The sequence below is a fragment of the Entelurus aequoreus genome, linkage group LG05, assembly GCF_033978785.1.
Source record: "Entelurus aequoreus isolate RoL-2023_Sb linkage group LG05, RoL_Eaeq_v1.1, whole genome shotgun sequence".
Lineage (NCBI taxonomy): Eukaryota > Metazoa > Chordata > Actinopteri > Syngnathiformes > Syngnathidae > Entelurus > Entelurus aequoreus.
The window spans coordinates 35,732,160-35,756,571 of NC_084735.1; the positions used below are offsets into that span (position 1 = coordinate 35,732,160).

At 39.3% G+C, this 24,412-nt stretch overlaps 1 protein-coding gene across 1 annotated transcript; it reads left to right on the plus strand.

Moving 5' to 3' along the window:
• The first annotated feature begins 669 nt into the window (after nt 1-669).
• On the plus strand, nt 670-23,629 carry ppm1nb (protein phosphatase, Mg2+/Mn2+ dependent, 1Nb (putative)). Its single transcript, XM_062047981.1, has 6 exons — nt 670-1,485; nt 8,129-8,700; nt 14,077-14,194; nt 18,421-18,535; nt 20,852-20,915; nt 21,930-23,629. Exons 1-6 carry the CDS (start codon nt 978-980, stop codon nt 21,945-21,947), a joined length of 1,395 nt encoding a protein of 464 aa, XP_061903965.1. The 5' UTR covers nt 670-977; the 3' UTR covers nt 21,948-23,629.
• The last annotated feature ends 783 nt before the right edge of the window (nt 23,630-24,412 follow it).

The window sequence follows — 24,412 nt, forward strand, 5'->3', positions numbered from 1 at the left end:
GTATTTATTTATTTATTTTAAATTTTAACCCAATGCGGCCCCCGAGTCAAAAAGTTTGGGGACCCCTGTAATAGATTTTTGTTAGCATAAATGTGATGTTAAATAAAGATGTTAAGTTCCTTTATATTCCCTTTTTAAGTCTCGTTGCTCATGCAACACCATTAATTTGGATTGAAAAAATGCATTATATTTAATAATGATTAATATAACCAACAGCCATCCTGTAATTAATTTGACTTAAGACGTTAATCGTGTGATAGCCCTAATATTTACATACGTATATCGACAAAGAAGAGTAAAAAAATAAACAAAAGAATATACAATATCCAAAAAAATATATAGTATACATTCTAATTACAGTACATTGTAATGGCATGCATGGTTGAAATCGTAGGTTGAAATAAACCTGAACCTCTTTATTTATCAATACTGCAATCAACTGTCATTACTGTGTCAAAGTGAAATGAAATACAATCAGTGCATAACGAAGATTAGCTTTGTTTACTTCTTGCGACAACCTCTGTCTTTGTCTTTGCCACCTCCCTCTCTCTCTCACACACACACACACACACACACACATACACTGAGCTAAATGGCCGCTAGTCCCATAATCCACCGTGCCAGGATCCTATAATCCAGCCTGATCAAAGGTTGAGATTACCAGAGACCTGGGAGGGTCCGCAGTTGCACACAGGAAGACAGCGAGAGAGGCTGAGCTGAATATGACAGCGTGAGGCTGTCAGGGATTGGTGCACATAAATAGCTGTCCAATCTCAGAGCGGGATGGGGAAACATAACAAGGCAAAGAGGCAGGCAGGCAGACTGGTGCAAAAAAATGGGGAAAAAGGCTGAGAAAAAGGTGAAATCCTAGCAGAGGCGCAGAGGAGAGTAAGGATGAGTGGAGGAGAGAGCGCCTCTCAGTGACATCTCCAGAGAGACGAGGAAGGAGATGAGCCAGCACGGAGAATATCCATCACATGAGGCAGCCATGCTCTGAGAGGGCGAGACACACGCAGGCCCGCCAGAAGCAGCTGGTCTCGTTAGAAGAGCTGAAAACACAACAGCGGTGGATGAGAAGCATGAGGACGTCCAGGAAGGGAAGCGTGGAGATGCCTGCATTCATGCGGCAGCTGGTGAAGGAGACCGAGAAGAGGGTCAGCTCCTTCTTCAAGGGGAGCCGAGGAGGAGCAGCAGACGGGGAGCCGCCCAGGGAGGGGGAGAAGGAGGAGGTCATCCCCAGCCCTTATCTGGACCGGCCGGTGCTGGACAAGCTGACTGAGGAGGGCTGTGCCCGCTGGGGTCTCACCTACGCCCTGGGGAGCATGCAAGGATGGAGGGCCAATATGGAGGATTACCACAACTGCTTACCTCAGCTGGGGGGAGAGCTGGCCGACTGGAGTTTCTTTGCCGTGTTCGACGGCCATGCGGGCAGCACAGTGGCTCAGCACTGCTCTCAGCATCTTCTGGGTCACATCCTGGCTACAGGTGACATAGACATACTAGCACATGCATACGCACCTACCATTGCATTAGGTACACCTGCTCATTGCCTTTAATACAGATAGGGCCTGATTTACTAAGATCCTAATACCACGTGCTAAACAGCATGTGCAATCTATAAAATTGTGTGTACTATTAGTGGGTATGTGATCTACTAAGACTGTGTGTATAGTTGAAAAGTGTTGCAGACCGCTTTATTTAAATGAAGATTTTGCGTGTATTATATATCACCACGGAGACACTCGATCATTTACAGCAAATTCATGTTATCATGCTGTACCTGTGGCGTTTTACTATGTTTTCAAACATGCAGGAGACAAAATACAGGAAAAACACGCACTCTCCAAAAAACTTAATAAAACAAAAATAAAGAGGTGCACGGCAAAAAGTGTACTTAAAGAAAAAGCAAGGCCAGCAACACTCGTGTCTTTCTTATAATTTTAATATAAACTGTACAGGCGCTACCAAACACAGACCGGTTTCGACAAAGCACACTGATGATGACCTTGTCGAAACCGGTCTGTTTGGTAGCGCCTGTGCAGTTTATATTAAAATTATAAGAACGACACGAGTGTTGCTGGCCTTGCTTTTTCTTTAAACGTGCAGGAGATATCTACCACTTTTATGGGCATTTTAGACAGTCCAAAGTGCATCTACAACGGAAGGTACTTTTTTTTTCAGCGCTGAAGGTGCGCTCATGGAAGAGAGGCTGCACTTACTGTGCTCGAGACGGAAAAAAACTGCGTACTTGGAGAAGTCTTTTTCATATAGGACAGGGGTCGGCAACCTTTACCACTCAAAGAGCCATTTTGGCAAGTTTCACAAATTAAAGTAATGGGAGCCACAAAAAAAAATTTAAAATTTAAAATGAAAAACACCGCATACAAAGCTTAAATGCTTTGTGCTATGTTAACCAGGGGTCTCCGACACACGCACCGGCACGCACTTTAATGTGGAAAGTTGATGTTAGTGCAGCCCGCGAGTTTTGAATGAATGGCGCTTGATAGCGTCATACTTGCCAACCCTCTCATTTTTCCCGGGAGACTCCCGACTATCAGAGCGTGATGACACTGCATTTGGCGCCCTCTACAGTCTGCCCTAACAGTGTACCTGCTCGACCACACGTAGAATGCAATTTCAGCTTGCTCACGTAAGTGACAGCAAGGCATACTACCTCAGCAGCCACACATCTTACACTGACGGTACCAATACCCAGAATCCCATGCAGCCCTAACTCTTCCGCTCAACCAACGCACGGAGAGGGGGGGGGGGGGGGGGGGGTTGATGTGTGGGGGGATTTGGTGGTAGCGGGGGTGTATAATGTAGATAAATGGATGTAATGTGTTAAAAAGAGTTAGGGCTGCATGGGATTCTGGGTAATGGTTGTGTTGTGTTTATGTTGTGTTACGGTGGGATGTTCTCCAGAAATGTGTTTTTCATTCTTTTCTGGTGTGGGTTCACAGTGTGGCGCATATTTGTAACGTAACAATGTTAAAGTTGTTTGATACGGCTACCGTCAGTGTAAGCTGTGTGGCTGATGAGTAAGTATGCTTTGCTGTCTCCTGTGTGTGCAAGTAATAACAACATGCAACATGTGGCTGGACTGGCACGCTGTATGTAAATGCTATAGAGGACAATTACTGCAGTGCAATTAAGGCACGCCCTTTATTTAGTAATTAGAGTGTAAATAGGATTATTTTTTCCCTGGGAGTAATCTATGAGAGACACTGAGATCCATAAGTCTCCTGGGGAAATCGGGGGGTCGGCATGTATGTAGCTGGGCCGCATCAGAGTGGTCAAGGAGCCGCATGCGGCTCCGGAGCCGCGGGTTGCCGACGCCTGATATAGGAGATATGTTATTAATACATGATTTAAAAAACGAACATTACAAAAAAACGCCAGTAGAAACCAAAACGCATCAATTTAATTTGTTTTAATTAGCCCCTTAAGTCACCCAGCATGGAGCCATAAAATTGATTATTGTCTGATTATTGCAGTTGTAGTTTGCAGTGGTTTGTGTTCCTAAGAGGAGTTTTTGTATTTTCAAAAATGGCAGGATACCACCCTAGCTTAGTGTTGGCTAATAATTTGTGAATGTAACTAAAACATGTATTGCATTGAGGAAATACATGGTTAATTTATTATTCTTGTTATAATTATTATTACTTAGGGCTGTCAAAAATGATCGCATCAATCAGGAACACACTTGAATTAATCATGCAATTTATTTTGACCATACAAGCTTGTTTACACTAACCGCTATATGGTCGGTGATCAGAGCAAACAAAAATGAGTGAGGACAAATTTCACTCACAGCAAATTTTACTCCAAAATACAGCCCGAAAGAACTTTAGATAAAACTGTTACCAAGTTTTGGGCAAATAAATGGCATACCTTCAAGTAAAACTTTTAAAAACATTCCTGGCTGACATTCTCACAATAAAATTGCGTTTGTCTACAAATATTGGAGTCTTTTCTTAAGCAAATTTTAATTATTGAAGCTAGTAATCATCTGTGAATAATCGTGATTAATTAAAATTCCGAAATTGTATTAACCTAATTTTAAAAAAACATTCATTTGACAGCCCTTTTATTAATATTACTATTACTATTAAAGTGATTTGTGCGGAATTGATTATTCTTGTCTTAAAGCGACTTTGTCAAAATGGAGTGCACTACTTGGCTGCAACCAGCGGGGGCAAAGTTGAGTCATTTTCGGAAAGTTTGCATCTGAAGAAGCAAAACATAAGGCCTGATCCACTCAAGGAATGGAATACAAAATATAAATATAACTAGAGTAAAAATCAGGACATAAAAATTAAAATGGCCACACAAGATTTTACTACCCCGTTTGGTTTGTGTACGCTTGAACAACTTTACGTATTCCCATCAAAACAATGAACCAAAAATGCAAATCCACATTCTGTTATGGTTCCTTTGGCTCGTGGCACACACACAAGATTGCTGACGCTGCATCTGAACGTGCATAAAAATACGGCTCCCAAATGAACGGCTCGCAATTGCAAATTGGTTCTCATCGTTAAACTTAAAAGAACCGTTCAAAAGAGTTGATTTGTTCACAAACGTCTCATCTCCATCAGTGACAGACAATGGAGAGAGAGAATCCTTTGTGCGTGTGTCTAAATATTTGGGCTGATAGAAAATGAAAATAATAGAGACACATTGTCTATCCAGCAATTCCATTTTTATCTGCTGGATGACTTAAGGGCTGTTTTGTAACTGGAATATACTAAAACGAATCAGTATATCTCTTATGTGGAAAAGAAAATTTCTTGCAACACTGCATTTTTTGTGCCTGGATCATTCCAGTGCACCATCGCAGTTAGTGCCAGCATCTCGCTGATCGCATCTTTTCCGTGTTAAAAAGTCGGTTCCATTGTAGATAACGCTGGTGGAGCTTCTATAATGCCAAGAAAATATGTTAATTATTATAGTTGTGTGCTGCATGTTCCACAAAATAGCAAAACGCCATTGGTTAGAAGCATGAAGCCCTGGATGTCGAGGGAAATGACAGTCTCCATGGTGACAGCCGATATAAATAAGGCGATCCACACCACTTATGCACTTGTTTTCAACTGCGCTTGCAGTCTTAGTATATTATATATAGTATTACCTGCATCACACCCACTAACAGTACGTGCAATTTTATCGTTTGCACACTCTATTTAGCATGTGTTTTGTGGGATTTGAGTAGATTTGGCTCCAAGTCAGCTATGTGAAGTTGTGCTAGCTACATTCATGCTTTGGCCCAGCACCTGAGGGCAGCAGTATTCTCCTCGATACATAACTGAATTCAAAACTTAAACAGTTGCTTCTTTTTGACACCCCACCTGTTGCCGGGCAGAATTCATAGGGGAATTGTGATAGGGGAATTGTGATAGAGCCCGATGTGAGTGTTGTATGGGAATACATACACTTGCTTGCTAAGGAAATGATCACTTCACTAACAGGGTTTATCTATACCAATGGTGTTTTATATTGTCTCTCTGCATATTGTGAAAATGTAATTTACTCATTTACTCATATATTATTAGACTTTACATTAATGCATATTTGCTTTGTCACATACGACACAAAAGCTAAAATGCCAACGCGTTCTAAAAAATGGCTTAGTATTACTTGGCCTACATTTGATTTTTTATTTTCTAAACTAAAGTCATCCCTCGTTTATCGTTGTTAATTGGTTCTAGTGAATAAGTCGTGAAGTAGGAATTCTTATTTTATATCAAATATTTTCATTAGAGAATTAAAAATGTGTTTATGCATTCTTCTTAATATGTTTTTAAACATTATTAGAGCCTTTTAAACTTGAAATAACATTTACTGTAGCCACTTTTAAACTTGTTTTGCTCAATATAGTAAACATACGTACTAATAGAAAATAGGACTTAGACTGTAGTGTACTGTTATACATATAAGACATAATTAAGACGTACTGTTCGGTAATATAGACTCACACACAAACAGACACATGGATTTTTAACCCAACCAATAACCTGTGGGAATACTGGAAATGGTTTGATGATCTGCTGTGCAATACAGTATAGTACGTTAGATGTATTATTCATTTATCCATTCTTAGGCTTGAAATTGCTTAATGTAGGCCCTATTTAGGAAAATGTGCTTGAATATGTATATATTTGACTAATAATGGGTTAGTCAAACACAAAATAGCAATTAACTTTGAGGATTTTTTATTTTAATTAATATGTTTACAAAAAGCGCGGTAGAGTTGAAGCCACAAAATCCAACGCACAATGTGGCGAGGGGCAACAGTATTACATTACTACACTGTAGTTAATATAAAATACATAAATTTATGCTATCACACTATGTCTGGATTTGGATAGTAGAATGTATGTTATTTTGGCACTTGTACATTGTAAACATCCAGAACAATAATACACTTGTTATCAAATTATTACCTCAGATAGTGTTATGACAGTGTCAACTGAAATCGAATTATGATTATTATAGTAAAACTTTGATATAACTTATATATTAGAACTCATTAAATTGTGGCCTGTAGAGCTACAATTATGATTACTGTTGTGTTTGGGTCACTCAGTAGCGAGTATTGTGTTCCCCAGGATGCGGGGGAGAAAGCATGAGATGCAGCGTGCGGGTAGAAATATTATAATCCACAAAGAAAAGATGAAAATACAAAACCCACGTGCAGCTGGAAGCGCACCGAATAATCTTAACTAGCTCAGCCTAGCATAGCATAGCTTAGCATAGCATGAAAAACAGGACTTAACAAGGGTAGTAGCTTACCGCACCACAAACGTAATTTGCAATGCAACCGTGCCGAGTGCACAGTGACATGATTTGATTTGATTTTTATTTTTATTAAGGATCCCCATTAGCTGGTTGCCTCAACAACCCACTAGTCTTCCTGGGGTCCACAATTCAATACAAATACAAGTAAAAGCATATAATTATAACTACACAATACAGAAAAAAATAAAAGCATCAATAAAAAACAAGCAAACAATTTACAGTCACAGAATAATAATTACCATATAAATATAACTACACAATATAAAACCAAACAAATCATCAACGAGCATGGATTTAAAGAAGGACCTAATTAGGGCAGTAGCAGGTGGAACCACTAATCAAGAAACAAAACAAGGTGTGAAGAATGCTCAATGCTCCTAGCAACAGGAAACGTAACTAAGGGAGGCTTAGTGGGATCATGACAGTACCCCCCACTCCCCAAAAAAAAATGTCAAAAGGGAGGGAGGATGGAGGAATTGGCAGCAGGTCACCACACTAAGTGTTCCCGAAGCCACCGGGGACAAGTCAGGTGGCGGCGAGTTGAACGCCACTGCAGCTGGCGAGGTGGGTGTCCACGCACTGGCCAGGTCTTTGGCCGACAAAAAGGCGGATGTGAGCGGAACCAGAATCTTAGCAGCCAAAGTCTCACAGCCAAGTCCTGGGGTCACTACTGATAGGGCGGGGGGCATCCATGAGTTGGCCACATGCATGGCCGACGAGAAGGGGGGGGGCATCCATGGACAAGGTGGCGGAATGCTGGCGCCTCCGCGGCAAGCGAGGAGAACAAGCGACAGACGGGCGCTTGTGCGGCAGGCAAGCTGGAAGTTGCGGAGGCTGCAGGACTGGATGCGACGCTGGAGACTTCTGCAGACCCAGCAGCAGACGGCTGGGCTGGAGGTCGAGCTGAAGCGGTGACATGGGTTTAAAAAAGGACATATTTAGGGCGGTAGCAGGTGGAACAACTAATCAGGAAACAAAACCAAGTGTGGAAAATGCTCAATGCTCCTAGCAACAGGACACGTAACTAAGAGAGGCTTCGGAGCACTGGCACACATACACAATAAACCATCAACTGACATGATCTGTAGTGACAGATCATGACATATTACATTAACAAAGTTTACTATTTACTGTATATACTATTATTATTTACTATTTCTTCATTTTACTGTATATTTTTTCATTAATTAAACAAAAATATGAGTTAAAAAATATGTAAAAAAATAATAAAATTGAATTAAAAAAAAATTAAAATACATTTGAATTACAGTACAATTCCATACCATGCCCAATTATAGTGGTGTTATTTATGTCCTTTTCCACACAGGTGGACTGGGGCCCGAGGATGACCCTGACCGAGTGAAAGAGGCCCTAACAGAGGGCTTCCTGCAAGCAGACAAGCATCTCCACTGTGTGGCCCGTCGAGAAGGCTGGGAGAGAGGCGGCACCACGGTGGTGGCCGCCCTAATCTCGCCGTATTACATTTACTTCGCCAACTGCGGAGACTCGAGGGCCATGTTGTGTCGCTCAGGTCAGGTTTGCTTCTCCACCGAGGACCACAAACCTTACAGCCCTCTGGAGAAAGAGCGCATTGAGAGCGCCGGAGGCTCCGTGTCAATCCAACGTATCAATGGTTCTTTGGCCGTCTCTCGTGCGCTAGGCGACTTCAGCTACAAAGGGGCGGAAAACAGGTCGCCCAGTCAGCAGATGGTCTCGCCTGAGCCTGAAGTGTCTGTCGTGGAGCGATCACCAGCTGATGAGTTCCTCGTGCTGGCCTGCGACGGAGTGTGGGACACTATCAGCAACGAGGACTTATGCGCCTTCATACGCAACCGTCTGCAGGTGTGCACTGACCTGAGGGACGTCTGCTCGCAGGTCATTGACCTCTGTCTCTTCAAGGTCAGAACCTGTTACGTTCTTTTTGTTCTTTAATGGGTGGAGGAGCCATATTTGGTTCTTTGAATGGGTGTTCAAAATATAAAACTATCAAGACAATAGAAGCAATTTCTCCTAAAAAAAAAAAAATGCTCGATAAAAATGTATTTTATCATGATATATAATTTCAAACTGTATAATAATAATATATATATATATATATATATATATATATATATATATATATATATATATATATATATATATATATATATATATATATATATATCCATCCATCCATTTTCTACCGCTTATTCCCTTATATATATATATATATATATAGCAAATGATGAAAAAAAAATCATCCAAAAATGAAAAAGTCCCAAAAGTCTTCTAATACACTCCAATAGTATTTCAGTGAGTGTCATAACCGCCCAATCACCACTTGATCTACATAATTTTAAATGGGCTAAGTATTTTATATAATGACACAATCTGCCCAACTGTGGCTGTGGAGTTAAATGAAGACTATCTGTGAAATATCTCTGACACTGAAATAGCCACTGGAGTATTCAAGTAGTTATATACGTATAATGCATTACATATGTCTGTCTTTGGACATACAATAATATGAAACTATAAATACAATTTGGACTAAGCACAGTTAAGTAATATAACAATTTGGTCAGTGGTCCCCAACCACCTGCCAGGGACTCATTTTCTACCGGGCCGCACATAAACATTAATTAATATATAAACGACCACATTTTCTCCGACCTAACTTTTGCCAGTCCCACTAGACCAGGGGTCACCAACGTGGTGCCCACGGGCACCAGGTCGCCCGTAAGGACCAGATGAGTCGCCCGCGGGCCTGTTCTAAAAAAAAAAAAAAAAATTAAAATTAAGTCTACATAGAAAAAACACAAGATACACTTTCAATCAGTGCATCAACCCAAACAACCTCCCCCATGCACACTCATCCACACCCACTCACACAAAAGGGGTTATTTCTTTCTGCTACCAATATTCTGGTTCCCACAACATAGACAACACATCTGCAAGGGACACAGTCCCTGAAGCACACATGATTGTATAGGCTGCTGGTCCACTAACATTTTCATTAATTACTATTTTTTATGTAATTATTTTTATATTGTTTTACTTTCTTTTTTATCCAAGAAAATGTTTTTTATTTATTTATCTTATTTTATTTTATTTTTTTAAAAAGGGCCTTATCTTCAACAGACCAGGTTGTCAATGAAATTAGATTTGTTTAAAGGGTTTTTTAAACCAGGCCCAGTCCAGATAATGTCCAAGTCGGACTCAGCAACACACACCTTCATTCATGTACACAGAAAAAAATTAGGGAACACAACAGATTGCATATAATTTATAAACAAAATTACATTTTCAAAATAAGCATTTATGTACTGTCCAGATTATGTCCAGGTCACTCAAATTAGGGAACACAACAACAGATATCATATAATCTATAAACATAATTATACTTTCAAAATAAGCCTTTGAGGACTTCTCATCTTTTTTTTTAATGTTTTTTGGCATCATTATCGTTTTCAACCATGTAACTTTCTAAAGTTAGAAAATACTGAATAAATGTTTTAAAGAAAGTAATACTAAGTGAATATCTATAATTAAACTATAATTAAATTGACTAAATCATTATTGTCAATGAACTCTCCTAAAATAACAGAAACCACATTAAGCTTCATAAACAAACCAATCCTTAAACACATTTTTTCAACTTCCACCCAAAACAAAGACACAATATGACAATACCAAAACAAATGCAGGGTGGATTCAGGCTCCTGACAACAAAATCGGCAATCATCTGACTCTGTCACATTCCATAATTTTAACATTTTCCCTGTGGGTAAGAAGTTATAAATCATTTTAATTTGAAAATAACGATTTTGCACATCGATAGTGGTTTTATAGATTAGTTTGAATATGGCATCCCATGGCAACGGGCAGTCAAAAAAGTCCTCCCATTTTCCATTTGTGTTGTATGAGGCAGCCTTCAAAGATTTCTTTATTAAATAAAAATTATATCTTTTTCTATTTATTTTAGTTCCTTTTTGCCAACTAGAATTTCTTATTAGAGGTTTACAAACTAATAATTTAGTAGTTCCATAATTAATTATTTGTTTCCATCTTTTCCCAATTACTCCAGTTAGTTGATAAAATGACAAGCTTGAGCAAGCATCACCATACATAGCTCTAAATTCATCATACTTCATAATTTTACCATTCTCATTGATAATATCATTGACACAAATGATTCCTCTTTCAAACATATTTTTCCAAAAGAAAGGCTTTCCATCTATTACAATATTAGAGTTAATCCATATTAACTGCTGCAAAATATCGTCTCTTTTTTCTGGCACATAAAATTGAAAACACCACTATGAGTGGATTGTTTCCTTTATGAACCCCGCCATGTTTCCCAGCAGACTCTCTGGGAGGGGATCACTTGTAAAAAAGGATACAATTTCTTTTGATACAGTACATGTTTTTTGTCCTACAGGACATTTGTGTACCACTCAATGTTTAAATACATCTTTGGAACAATTGATGCTTTTAAAGACAGACACATAGCTTCAAGGTTGAGAAGTTTCAGGCCCCCATATTCATACTCTTTGTACAAAACCTTTCTTTTAATCTTTTCTGGTTTGCCGTTGCAGACAAAACCGAAGACCCTCCGCTCATAAATCTTAAAAAAGTTTTGTGATGGAGCTGGTATTGACAAAAACAAATAAATAAATTGAGGAATAATTAACGAGTTGGCAATAGACATTTTACCATACAAGGTTAGGGATTTCCCTTTCCATAATTGCATAATTTTGTCCAGCTTTCTTAGTCGATTATCATAATTTACTGAGCCTAGATCTTCCAGATTTTCTGGGACAACAACACCAAGTATGTTAACTGGTCCATCTGTCCACAAAACAGACACTTTGCATTCCATTCGAAAGGACGTTCCCTTTAGATTTCCGATCCTTAATATTTTACATTTATCATAATTAAGCTTAAGGCCAGATTGCTGTGAAAATATGTCCAAAAGATTAAGAAGGTTCCGCAAACAATGAGGAAAAATCTTATCTTTGTGAATCAGCCTTTTCTGACATGAACTTCATCAAGAACAAACACAGAACATGCCTCACTGATGCACATCTGCAAGACTCACTCAGAGTTGCAGTTTTAAGTTACACACCAGAGTACAACACACTAGTTAACAGCATGCAATGCCAGGCTTCCCACTAACTGACAAAGAAACAGATAACAGATTTGGTGTCCAGTTCAAAGTGTGACATGATTTAAAAATTTGACAGTTTACTTTTGTATTTTACATGAGTTATTATTTGTACAAACATGGTGCAAAGTAATTCATGATTTGTTAAAAAATGTTAGTGGCTAGCTAGTTAAAATGGGATATTGTGATTTCACAAGACTGTCTTAGAAGTGATCATTTGAAAATGTTCAATTTGAAAAATGTGCACTTAGAGAAAATATAAAAATAAAGTGTTGCATATTGATATTTATCTGTTTCTATATATATTTATTGTGAGAAATCATTAAGATGATCAGTGTTTCCACAAAGATAAATATAATTAATTATTAATAATAACAGAGTTAAAAGTAAATTGAGCAAATTGGCTACTTCTGGCAATTTATTTAAGTGTGTATCTAACTGGTAGCCCTTCGCATTAATCAGTACCCAAGAAGTAGCCCTTGGTTTCAAAAAGGTTGGTGACCCCTGCACTAGACACACCAACAAGCTTGTTCATAGATGTATCATAAAAATCATGATAGGAAGTCGCCATTTGTTATATCTTTGTTACACGGGTCAATGCGCATTAATAAACATATAAAATGTAAATGTGCCAGATTGTAGCCAAAGGCTAATTTCCATCTGCAGTCCCAGGCAGGTTGATGGTATACAAAAACAAGATCCACTTAAGTTAGACAGTACCAACACCAGACATAAACAGTACCGTATAATACACAGACTCCGATATAATAATACAAATTAAATTAAGGGTGACCCATACAAAACAGTAGGTTGCTGCATGACCTCAGCACAGGACAGAGAATGAAGTCAATATACGTATATATGTATCGATAAAGTCACTATTGTAGTGAATGTGCAGATGGAGAAGTTCTATAGAGCTCAAGTGCAAGTTTGTAAAATTGTTGCAAATGATTGTGCTAAAGAAAGAAAATATACGTCTTCCTTGGCCTAGTAAACTAAAGTACTGCTATTATTTATTGCACATAGCCCTTTTGCACAAGTAGTTAGCATTAACAGATGTGTCTACGCCAAAAAGCATACATAAGTGTATCTATGAATGACATATTGTACAGAATATGATTACATAACTTTTAAAATAGAAATAGAAGTCCGTTGAAACTAATGGTAAGTATACTTTTATCATATATCTATGCTCTTGTCCTGGACGATGACGTATCACGTATGATACATCAGATACGTTACAAGCCCACAAGCTAGCAAAAATGAGTAAATAAACAAAAGCCTTTGGAGAGCTTTTTTTTTTTTTTACAAAGGGCAAACAAAGGCCAGGGCTCCCATTAATTAAGTTAAAGTACCATATTGAGTTAGTGCTGGTGCCTCACAATACGAAGGTTCTGGGTTCGATCACTGGGCTCGGGGTCTTTCTGTGTAGAGTTTGCATGTTTTCCTCGTGACTGCGTGGGTTCTTTCCCGGTACTCCGGCTTCCTCCCACCTCCAAAGACATGCACCTGGAGATAGGCTGTTTGGAAGTAGTAAATTGGCTCTCTGGTGTGAATGTTATCTATCTGTGTTGGCCCTGCGATGAGGTGGCGTCTTGTCCAGGGTGTACCCCGCCTTCCTTATTTATCTGCCACACGAGTAAGGCCGGTCCATGAAAATAATGCCTACATTAAACCAGTCCCTGGTGCGAAAAAGTTTGGGGACCGTAGGTCCAATAGCACAGTGGGAATTAACTATTATAGTGGAAGTGGCAAAACCAAAACAAAATTGACAAAGCAAAAAATCTCCCCTCCAAAATTTGGAATTTATTGATTCATGTGTCCTTCATTGGATAAGAGCAAAGAACATAAACATCTGCCACGTGTGCACAAACCAACAGTGGACATGCCCTCCGGTCCATCATGTCATTGTTATGTAACAACGCTTCAGTGTGGAAATGCGTAATAACCTCAAATGTCAGAGGTTCTTCTTCTTCTTCTTCATCTCGTGCACATTTCTCTGCTCCACTGCAGCTGTGTGCAAATAAAAATAGATGCGGCACTATTTTAATGCTTGAGTCGTTAGACGTGTGTCGGGTCCGCCTCTTATAGCACTTATCCATGCATGCTGATGCTACTTTCCACCACAGGGCAGCTTGGACAACATCAGCATCATCCTGCTTTGCTTCCCTAGCGCCCCCCAGCTGTCTACAGAGGCATTACACCAAGAGGCTGAGCTAGAGGATCTGCTGGAGTCCAAAGTAGCAGGTGATGGAATACAGGCAATTTTCTAGCTTTACTCTTCTCAATAGCTGTTCTATTGTGGTATTGCTATATCACAAATACTACAAACAATGACAAATTAAAGCTGCAAGCAGCGTTGAACGGGCCCTCGCACCCCCCGTGCACATGCAGTCACATCCTTCCCAATGCCCCGACCAACCATCAAAAATTTCAGGATGATCGGAGCAATTGGAAAAAATTTATGACCGTTACAATTTTTCACCAGAAGGTGGCGACATTGGTGTCCATATCAACGTCTAGTCATTATCAGACCCTGACCTCAAAGCCTCGTATCAGTTTGAAAGGAGATCTGATCATCTGAAGTGAAGTAATGACTTTTTGATGGTTTATGGCGAGAAGTAGTTTTCACCCGCCAGGCTCGGCCCATCATGAATAGATACCAATTGGTGCTGACCCATCTGGCATTTAAGGGTGAAATCATCATTATTTCTACCAATTATGATCAAGATCTGAATTTGTGGAGGCACGTTATAAATGTTGAAAGTTTTGTGGCAAACCATCAGATCAAAGTTTGGCGCCATGCTACGCCCACATCTTATGTCGAAGGCAATTTATCATCACCCATCAGTTTGGTATCTGTCTTTTTCACCATTTAATCATTTTAAAGTACGAACCTTGTTTTTTTGGAAACTGAGATGGCCGACTTCCTGCTTGTTTTCTGATATGACAGAGCAATTTTAGTGACAATACGTGAATACAGCTGATTTGTTTCTAATTTTAAAGGGGGCGCTAGAGAGTCCATTTGGACATTTTGTGTTCGGGACCCCAAAAATGTATATTTTTTTGCCAGACTTAAACACTAGTAACATTTGGTAAGCTTTGGTGCATGTTAAGGCCTTCAAAAATGCAATCAAAGTCGGAGAATAATGATAAACAAACAAATATCAATAGGGCCTGTGCAGCCACTGCTCCTTGGGCCCTAATAAGTATTTATGGCTGGATTAAAAGTGCAATTTCCATGTGGTAGCTGTCCATTAAATAACCTTTGTATTCAAGTTTTGCACATAATGTGAGTTAAAGCCATTAAAGCCAGCCGTCAATGACATTTCAGGAACCGACATCAATATGTCTTAAAGGCCTACTGAAATGAAATGTTCTTATTCAAACGGGGATAGCAGATCCATTCTATGTGTCATACTTGATCATTTTGCGATATTGCCATATTTTTGCTGAAAGGATTTAGTAGAGAACATCGACGATAAAGTTTTGGTCGCTGATAAAAAAGCCTTGCCTGTACCGGAAGTAGCGTGACGTCACAGGTTGAAGGGCTCCTCACATTTGCACATTGTTTACACCAGCAGCAAGAGCAATTCGGACCGAGAAAGCGACGATTACCCCATTAATTTGAGCCAGGATGAAAGATTTGTGGATGAGGAACGTAAGAGTGAAGGATTAGAGTGCAGTGCAGGACGTATCTTTTTCCGCTCTGACCGTAACTTAGGTACAAGGGCTCATTGGATTCCACACTCTCTCCTTTTTCTATTGTGGATCACGGATTTGTATTTTAAACCACCTCGGATACTATAACCTCTTGAAAATGAGAGTCGAGAACGCGAAATGGACATTCACAGTGACTTTTATCTCCACGACAATACATCGGTGAAGCACTTTAGCTACGGAGCTAGCGTTATAGCATCATGCTTAAATGCAGATAGAAACAAAAGAAATAAGCCCCTGACTGAAAGGATAGACAGAAGATCAACAATAGTACCAAACACTGGACCTGTAACTACACGGTTAATGCTGTACCGCCTGGCGAAGCCTAGCAATGCTGTTGCTAATGACGCCATTGAAGCTAACTTAGCTACGGGACCTCGACAGAGCTATGCTAAAAACATTAGCTCTCCACCAACGCCAGCTCTCATCTGCTCATCACGACCCGTGCTCACCTGCGTTCCAGCGATCGACGGCGCGACGAAGGACTTCACCACGATGATCGGTGCGGTCGGCGGCCCGGAGACGGAGGAAGTCAAGGTGAAGACAGCAGCGCGGCGGCGGGCGTTGTAGCTTTCGACGACATCCCGGCCGCCATCAGAGTCAGCAAGAAACATTTATTTCCCCAAAGTTACGTACGTGAAATGCACATAGCGGCAGCACGTACGGGCAAGCGATCAAATGTTTGGAAGCAAAAGCTGTACTCACGGTAGCGCGTCTGCTATCCAACTCAAAGTCCTCCTGGTTGTGTTGCTGTAGCCCGCCGCTAATACACCGATCCCACCTACAGCTTTCTTCTTTGCAGTCTCCATTGTTCATTAAACAAATTGCAAAAGATTCACCAACACAGATGTCCAGAATACTGTGGAATTTTGCGATGAAAACAGAGCTGTTTGTATTGGGATACAATGTGTCCCAATACTTCCGCTTCAACCCTTGACGTCACGCGCAAACGTCATCATACATAGACGTTTTCAGCTGGAAGTTTCCCGGGAAATTTAAAATTGCACTTTATAAGTTAACCCGGCCGCATTGGCATGTGTTGCAATGTTAAGATGTCATCATTGATTTATAAACTATCAGACTGCGTGGTTGGTAGTAGTGGGTTTCAATAGGCCTTCAAGAGACAATACTACGAAAGTGAAACTTGGATACTTTAGAGTAGTCAATGTACAGCTTGTATACTAGTATATATTCACTAGAGCAGGGGTGTGAAACGTACGGCCCGCGGGCCAAATCAGGCACGCGAACAGGTTTTAAATGCGTCCACTAGATGTCGCAATAGCAATTATTTGTAACCTTGTAGATTATGCTACATATGTAAAAAAAAAAGAAATAAACCACAAGATGTCACAAGTGCACCAGTCGAGGAAAATGAGCAAATTACACAAATAACATCCTGTAATTTGATTTTGATATTTTTATTTTATTTTGATAGATTGAAAATTAACACCAATGAGTTGACTGATGAACATTATCAGAATCAGAATAGTTTTATTGCCATTGTTTGAGAACGGGTTCACAAACTAGGAATTTTTTTTGGTGCAATCGTGCAACATAAAACACATATAACACAGATTTGGTAATAACAAGAGCTTAACACATAAGTTATTCAGAAAGTATAAACAACGACAAATAAAGATAGAATACTATTAACCGCAACATGGAAGTGTAAAAAAAACAACATTATGATCAGTACATTTTCAGAATGTGGATGTTCTATTTTTAAACAAAGAAAACAATCTGAAGTTGTCTTTATTTCTAAGTTATCGAGATTTTACCAGTCTGGCCCACTTGGGAGTAGATTTTTCTCCATGTGGCCCCTGATCTGAAATGAGTTTGACACCGCTGCACTAAAGACTGAAAATAAGTCAACACGCAGCCATCGTTGGCTAAATAGCTGGCAAAACAAGTGATTACACCCCACAGTCAGTATGTGTCCATGTATTCATTTTAAATAAACTCAGAGACATTCAAAAGTTTTGTTTCCATTAATCTTTGCATCGGACCTGCATTTGTCCCGAGACATTCTTGGTAGTAGCGTCATGTTTGTAGCGCGATCCAAGATCATTTCTTGATGCTGTCTGCTATTTAACATCAGAATAGCCATTAAAGACGTAATATTTGTATTCTGTGTCAATACTACAGCGGACATCAGTTAAAACAAGTTGTAAGGATCCGCAATGCCTAGTGGGATGTGATAGGTCAACCGTAAAAGCAATACATTTTTCGCGCTAAAATGAAATAAGCGCCCCCCAGTGTACGGGAGGCACATGGCGTATGACCAATAGTCGCATTAGAGCGTGTGCATGGACACCTGGACTTCACACGTAGGTGTGAAAAACAAAACAAAAAAATTAACTATTTGAGAAATCTGACTAATTAGTGCATGGAAACATAGTGAGTGCAAGAAATTCATGTTTTGCTGAATGAACCGCAGATCCACAATGCTGACAGCACTCATGCAGCCCCGGACCATGACTGTATGTCGCGCTTGACTGGAGTTACACCACAATTATATCGGTAATCACTTTGGTTGCCAGCTATTTAGACAATAACGGCTGTGTGTTGACTCTTTTTCAGTGGTACAAACTGCACGCTGACTACTCTAAAGTATATATGAGTTTAATGTTTGCATTATCTTCCCTTGAGAAGATATACCGTTAAAAAAATGAATGCGGAAAAAGCACAAAAGCGTCCAAATCCTTTATGTGTTGTATTTAATGTAATGAATTGTTTAATTCACTACTGAACAGAGATTTATGATGAGCTGTGTGCCGGAGGGGAAGAGCCTGATTTGCTGTCGGTCCTCACAGTCCTGGCATCCACTGTCATCCCTGGGTTACCACCAGGGGGAGGCATACAGAGCAAGTAAGAGCCACTGTGTGTTCACTTCATGAATGCCATACCAAGTGGGGCGATATTTTCTTAACTTCACTACATACATACATACATACATGCATACATACATGAGGTTATATTACAGTGTATTGACTAATTGCTATGATAGGGTGAAAATAAAGCTCCAATAATATGCCACTGTATTAATTAATATTATTGTATTATACTGTTCAATGTTTTTTTTTAATCTATTCTTCCATTTTGTCCCTCTTGGGGTTGTGTTTAGTCTCATTGAATTTAGACAGTTAAAAAGTGCTATAGGTACAACCAACAGTGTGTTGGCACAAGTGTGTTGCTCCAACAAGTGCTTATGTGAACTTTATCCACTTTTTTTACACTTATCCAATAGATGCAATACATCACAGACAAAAATGTAACATTAAGGAAAGGAGTGGGACAGGTGCAAATCAATGTTAGCAACGTTAGCATAGCTATGTGAACTGCAGTGCTAACATTCCCATTTTAACAGCAACTTCATTCTAGGTTAGCCTATTTGCTGAAGAAAAAACAGATTATCAAACTTCCAGCTCCCATGTCTGTAACTGACTGACACATAGCTGGAAATGCGTCATTTTAAGATGCTTAGCAAAGCCTGATTTAAAAATATATATATATTTTTTTTTTAACTAATTTGTGGCATAATTCAGTGGCAGTACCATGTTCATGAGGAAGGAAGTTTTTATCCAGGAACTTTAAAAAAAAATGTTCAAGTGTATTAATCCTGAGGCATGAAAAAAAAACAGAATTGAGTTCACTTTTTAAAAACATACATTTTTCAAAGAATTGGACAAATGTCCACTAAGGTGGAAAACATGCACTTCAAGTTTAACTGATGAACGTATTTTAAAGAAACAATAAACAAAATAAGATTTTGTGACGTTTTTTTAAAAAATATTTATATATTTTAACATATTCCAATACTGTTATGTTACTAAGTCCCCTGACTCCAAAAATGACTTGTCTGAAACATGACAGAACCAATATACCACAAGTTATATTGTCAGATAACTGACAATATAACCTGGTCCCTACACACCGGAGCTCCTGTAAAAAGAGCTCAGCAGCGCATGCACTTTTTGCATTGGATGAAAAGAGCTCAGCTCCCTCCCCCCATTCTCACCACATTCTACAGAGGCACTATAGAGAGCCTACTGACCAACAGCATCTCTGTCTGGACTGGAGCCTGAAATGCATCAGACTGGAAGTCTCTCCAGAGAGTGGTGAGGACGGCGGAAAAGATTATCAAGACTCCTCTTCCTCCTATCCAGGAGATCGCAAAAAGCCGCTGCCTGACCAGGGCTCAGAAAATCTGCAAAGACTCCTCCCACCCCCACCAAGGACTGTTTTCACTGCTGGACTCTAGAAAGAGGTTCCGCAGCCTCCGAAGCAGAACCTCCAGGTTCTGTAACAGCTTCTTCCCTCAGGCCGCAAGACTCTTGAACGCATCATAATTATACCTTCAACTCCCCCCAAAATGGATTAACTCGCTGGAATAAAAAATACAATAAAACATACATTCAGAAACATGGATGCATATGAAAAAGTGCAATATATTTATCTGTACAGTAACCTATTTATTTATTTATATATGCACCTTATTGCTTTTTTATCCTGCACTACCATGAGCTAATGAAACGAAATTTTGTCCTTATCTGTACTGTAAAGTTCGAATTTGAATGACAATAAAAAGGAAGTCTAAGTCTAAGTCTAAAATATCAGAATCAGCTTTATTGGCCAAGTATATTTAACACACAAGGAATTTGATTTGGTAGGCTGTTGCAACGTTCTCATTAAAACAAAATGTACATATCTAAAAACTTAAAAATGTATTGATTTGCAGCTAAAGGGGTATTGCAGACAAAATCAACTAAGTTACAGCAAAACTACAAATAGCAACAAAAATATATGTATGAAGACCACTTTAGTGGACACATGGTTAAACCCAATTTCCTCAAATCACAATTTCAATATTCATAAATTCTAACAATTATATTACTCTTTAGTTGTTGCTTGATGTCACATTATTTCTATACATACAAGCGTCTTGTATCTGCCCTCTATAGTGGCTGTTATGCAGGAAATGGTTAAAATGGTAACGTTTGAGTGTGTCTTCTGGTCAAAAGTGGAGAAAACCAGTGTGGAAGATACATTTTTCTCACGTCATAAACAGGCTTCAGGAACACATTACTGTTATGGAACACAATTAAAAAGTCACTTTTGTGCAATGAGGACATTTGAAATTGATCAAGGATGATTGATGTGTGTTTGTGTGTGTTTGTGTTATAGAAGGAACTGCATCATCTCTGCTTACCACCAACAAAGAGATATGCACAAGCCTACAGTAACAAATGTAAGTACTACATAAAAAACTTGTAAATTGGTATTCATTTGAAAGTACAGTAGTACCTCAACTTATGAGCTTATTGGGTTCTGTGACGGAGCTCTGAACTCAAAACACTTGTATCTCAGATCAACGTCTCCCATTGAAATGAACTGAAACCAGCTTTACCCCCCCAAAACAGCAACATTTTAACATACAACTTAACTTGAAAAAAACAACTAACTTTTAGATAAGACATACTGTATAAAACATTACAATGGAATGTAATACTCACAACTACAGTGTTTTTTTAATAATGTAATAATAATGTACAGTATTTGCCTTGGACAGTGGACTTCTACGCCATCTCCTTCCAGCTGCTTCTTTGTCAAACACACCATCAGCAGCTTTTCCATATTTTCATGGATAAATGTCCACCGTTTGGATATCATTTTAACATTCTTGGCTGGCGATAGACTCATTCTGCTTCAGTATGTTGCAGACACGCTCGAATTGGTTCGCCAAGGTCATGTTTTTAATTTATCTCTGTAATTCAATGAATATTATCCACGTCGTTTTCTCATTACTGTCCTTCACACTCACTTTTTTCCTTCCCTTGGTTGGAGTACAACGTATTGTCGATCTCCAGCTAAAAGATAATTCTTGTGAGTAACACCGGATGTTTTGGTCTGATCTTATGTGGTCCACTGTGACATTGACTATGTCAACTAATGGTGAGGATGCTTGTAACTAAAATCTTTGCTTGCAACTTAAAACATAACAATTGGCCAATAGACAGCTCTTATGTCAAAACAGTCTTAAATTGGGGCACCCTTAAATTAAGGTAGTGTTGTTTGTGGTAAAATATTACAAGACGCACCAATAGTAGAGAGCACCATGCCAACAAAGTAGAAAGCTCCGGAAAAGTCCCAGCAGGGCCTCAATACCTCAAAGCTCTTATCTCAAAACACTCTTAAGTTGAGGTACCACTTATGTATGTCTCGCAAAAAGGTTTCATGTTTACTTTTTTTTCTTTCCAATCAGGGAACGGTTGGCTTCTGAGAAGGCAGCCTTGATTATCTCCATGAAAGGATTGTAATTATTGTCAAAGTTAACTGTTTTATTCATGGTTTAAAATGGAGAAAAAAGGGAGATAGTGAACAGCGTCTGTTTACATCACTCTAACAAAGCATAACAACCACAATGCAAAAGTAGGCGCAGTACAGCCTGATACATTCTATATTTGTACATTTTGTAAGACTTAACTCAGCGACACGGACCCAGCAACAAACTTCTGCCTCATATTCAGTGAACAGAAGATACAAAACAAATGCCAGTAAAACTGAATATCAACAACTGTGAAGTCATACATTTTGCAATAGAGATTTGACAGCGTGAGTATTTGTAGCAATGTAGGCAAATCTAAAGCTTATGTGATGGAAAAAGTACTAATTGATTCATCCATGTTCGGCAAAGCTTCAGTAGTAAATGCTAATAATGCTTTTTTTCTTAGCTGGTGGAAATGCACAAATATTCTCTTGTCATGAGGAAATAAACTAATAATGTGAAGGAAAAAAAAATTCTCACAGATAATGTGCTTTTTTTTTGTTTTTACTTTTGTTAGTATTGCTCCGCAAGCTTTATTGTTAATGTTTGGAATACAATCAAGTAATTAGAACATGTACAAAGGAATCTTAGAGGGATACTGAAAAGCAAAAAATAAATACACTTGTGAAAAATTATGAAAGTTTCACATACAAAAATAGGCTTTTGTATAAGATGTGTAATATTGAAAAGTAATATTAGCTCAATTGTATTCTAATTATGATTAAGTTTTCTATTTTGACTGATTATTTAAGAAATATATCTAAATATGTACCAACATGTGAAATGTATATGGACAATTATTTACTGCCTTATTGTCTTCATCAGTAAGGATAATTATCAGGTTAGGCTTATTTTATCAGCATTAATGTTCTAGTATCTCAGTGGACAACTTTGTGTGTATATGTTTAGAATTGCATGATTTTCAACCAAAATAAAGAATATTTGACGTGACTATATTAGCATTGATTTGAAAATGGGAGTTCTTGCATAGAGAAAAATCTCCTACAGCTTTTTTGAATATTTAACTGTGCTTTGCTGGCGTTATACAGCACTTAAAGACTGAAGGACATGTTCTAGGGGTGCACGTTTGATTGATGCTCCACTCAAAAGCCAGCACCTCCAAGCTCTTGCGTGATTATTTGACTTGCGTTGATGAGATAATATGGGCCATTTGTAAAAAATCTGCAAATTAAAATGTTTTTTCTCAAGGTAAAAAAGGCTCCAAATAGTCAATACAGACATTTTCTTTTTGTTTGTGCCTTCATGTTTTCTTGTTACCATCTTCCAAAGAAGCTGAGTCGCTCCGAGGGCGTGCACATGCACTCTTAAATCAGCAGTCTGACATCAAGTGCTCCTTCACCGCTGCTTTCATCTGATTGCTTTTGTATGAGCCAATCACTTCAGGACATCAAACCTATCTTCACCGTGATATTAAATTCTTTAAATTGCTTCTCGGTTTTTACTCCTCACACCAAAATGTGAGCAATTGTCTCAAGCGGGGATGTCGCAACAGGTTTAGGGGCCATTTTGTGTTTTTTAATATTGTCCATCCATCCGTTTATTTTCTACCCCTTGGGGGTATGATTAAGTTTTCTACGAAAATGTTCACCAAATCTTACGGCCGAATATGCGTGTAAAAAAAGTAGTCCATATAAATCGAGAATCGAGTTCCTAAACAACGTTGCTGACTCAGTCTGCACTTTTTTGACTGCAAATTAAGCCACTGTAACCCACCTGGTCTAGCCACTGCGTCCGTTCCACCTGGGACTCGAACCTGGGTGCGCCGAATGTATGCCGTGTTCAGCGCAAGGTCTTAAGGTGTCAAGAAGTGAGGTTTACAGTTGACACAGACGCACTGGCTGGCCTTTGTTACGCTCATTCCCCTAAACTTAACTCTCATCTGGGTCATGGCACCACTGTAACCAACCTGGTCAAACTCCTGCTTCCGTTCTGTTTGGAACACAAACCTGGGGTCCGCTGCACGAGTGAGGAGTGAGCTGGGCACCGAACTGTCAACACGATGTCTAGTGCAAGCTCTTAAGGTGTCAAGGAGGAAGGTTTACTAGGACTTAACAGAGCCGCACTGACTGGCCTCCAATATACTCACCCCCCTAGAACTCACTCTCATCTGAGTCACGGCACCACTGTAAGCCACGTGGTCGAGCCTCTGCTTCAGTTTCACCTGGGACTATAGCCTGGCTCCACTGAATGAGTGTCAAGCTGTCTGCTCAGTTTCCATCGCAAGCTCTTCAGGTGTAAGGGAGTGATGTTTACTAACGTACACTTGACACGGCCACACTGGCTGGCCTCAGTTACACTCAACCCCCAAAACCTCATTCTCATCTGGGTCACGGCACCATTGTAACATACCTGGTCGAACCTCTGCTTCCATTCCACCTGGGACGCCAACCTGGGTCCGC

Coding starts and splice junctions, on each gene's coding strand:
- ppm1nb (XM_062047981.1), top strand. CDS start 978: ATGAGGCAGCCATGCTCTGAGAGGGCGAGACACACGCAGGCCCGCCAG. Junction 1,486..8,128: donor GGGTCACATCCTGGCTACAG/GTGACATAGACA, acceptor TTTTCCACACAG/GTGGACTGGGGCCCGAGGAT. Junction 8,701..14,076: donor TTGACCTCTGTCTCTTCAAG/GTCAGAACCTGT, acceptor TTTCCACCACAG/GGCAGCTTGGACAACATCAG.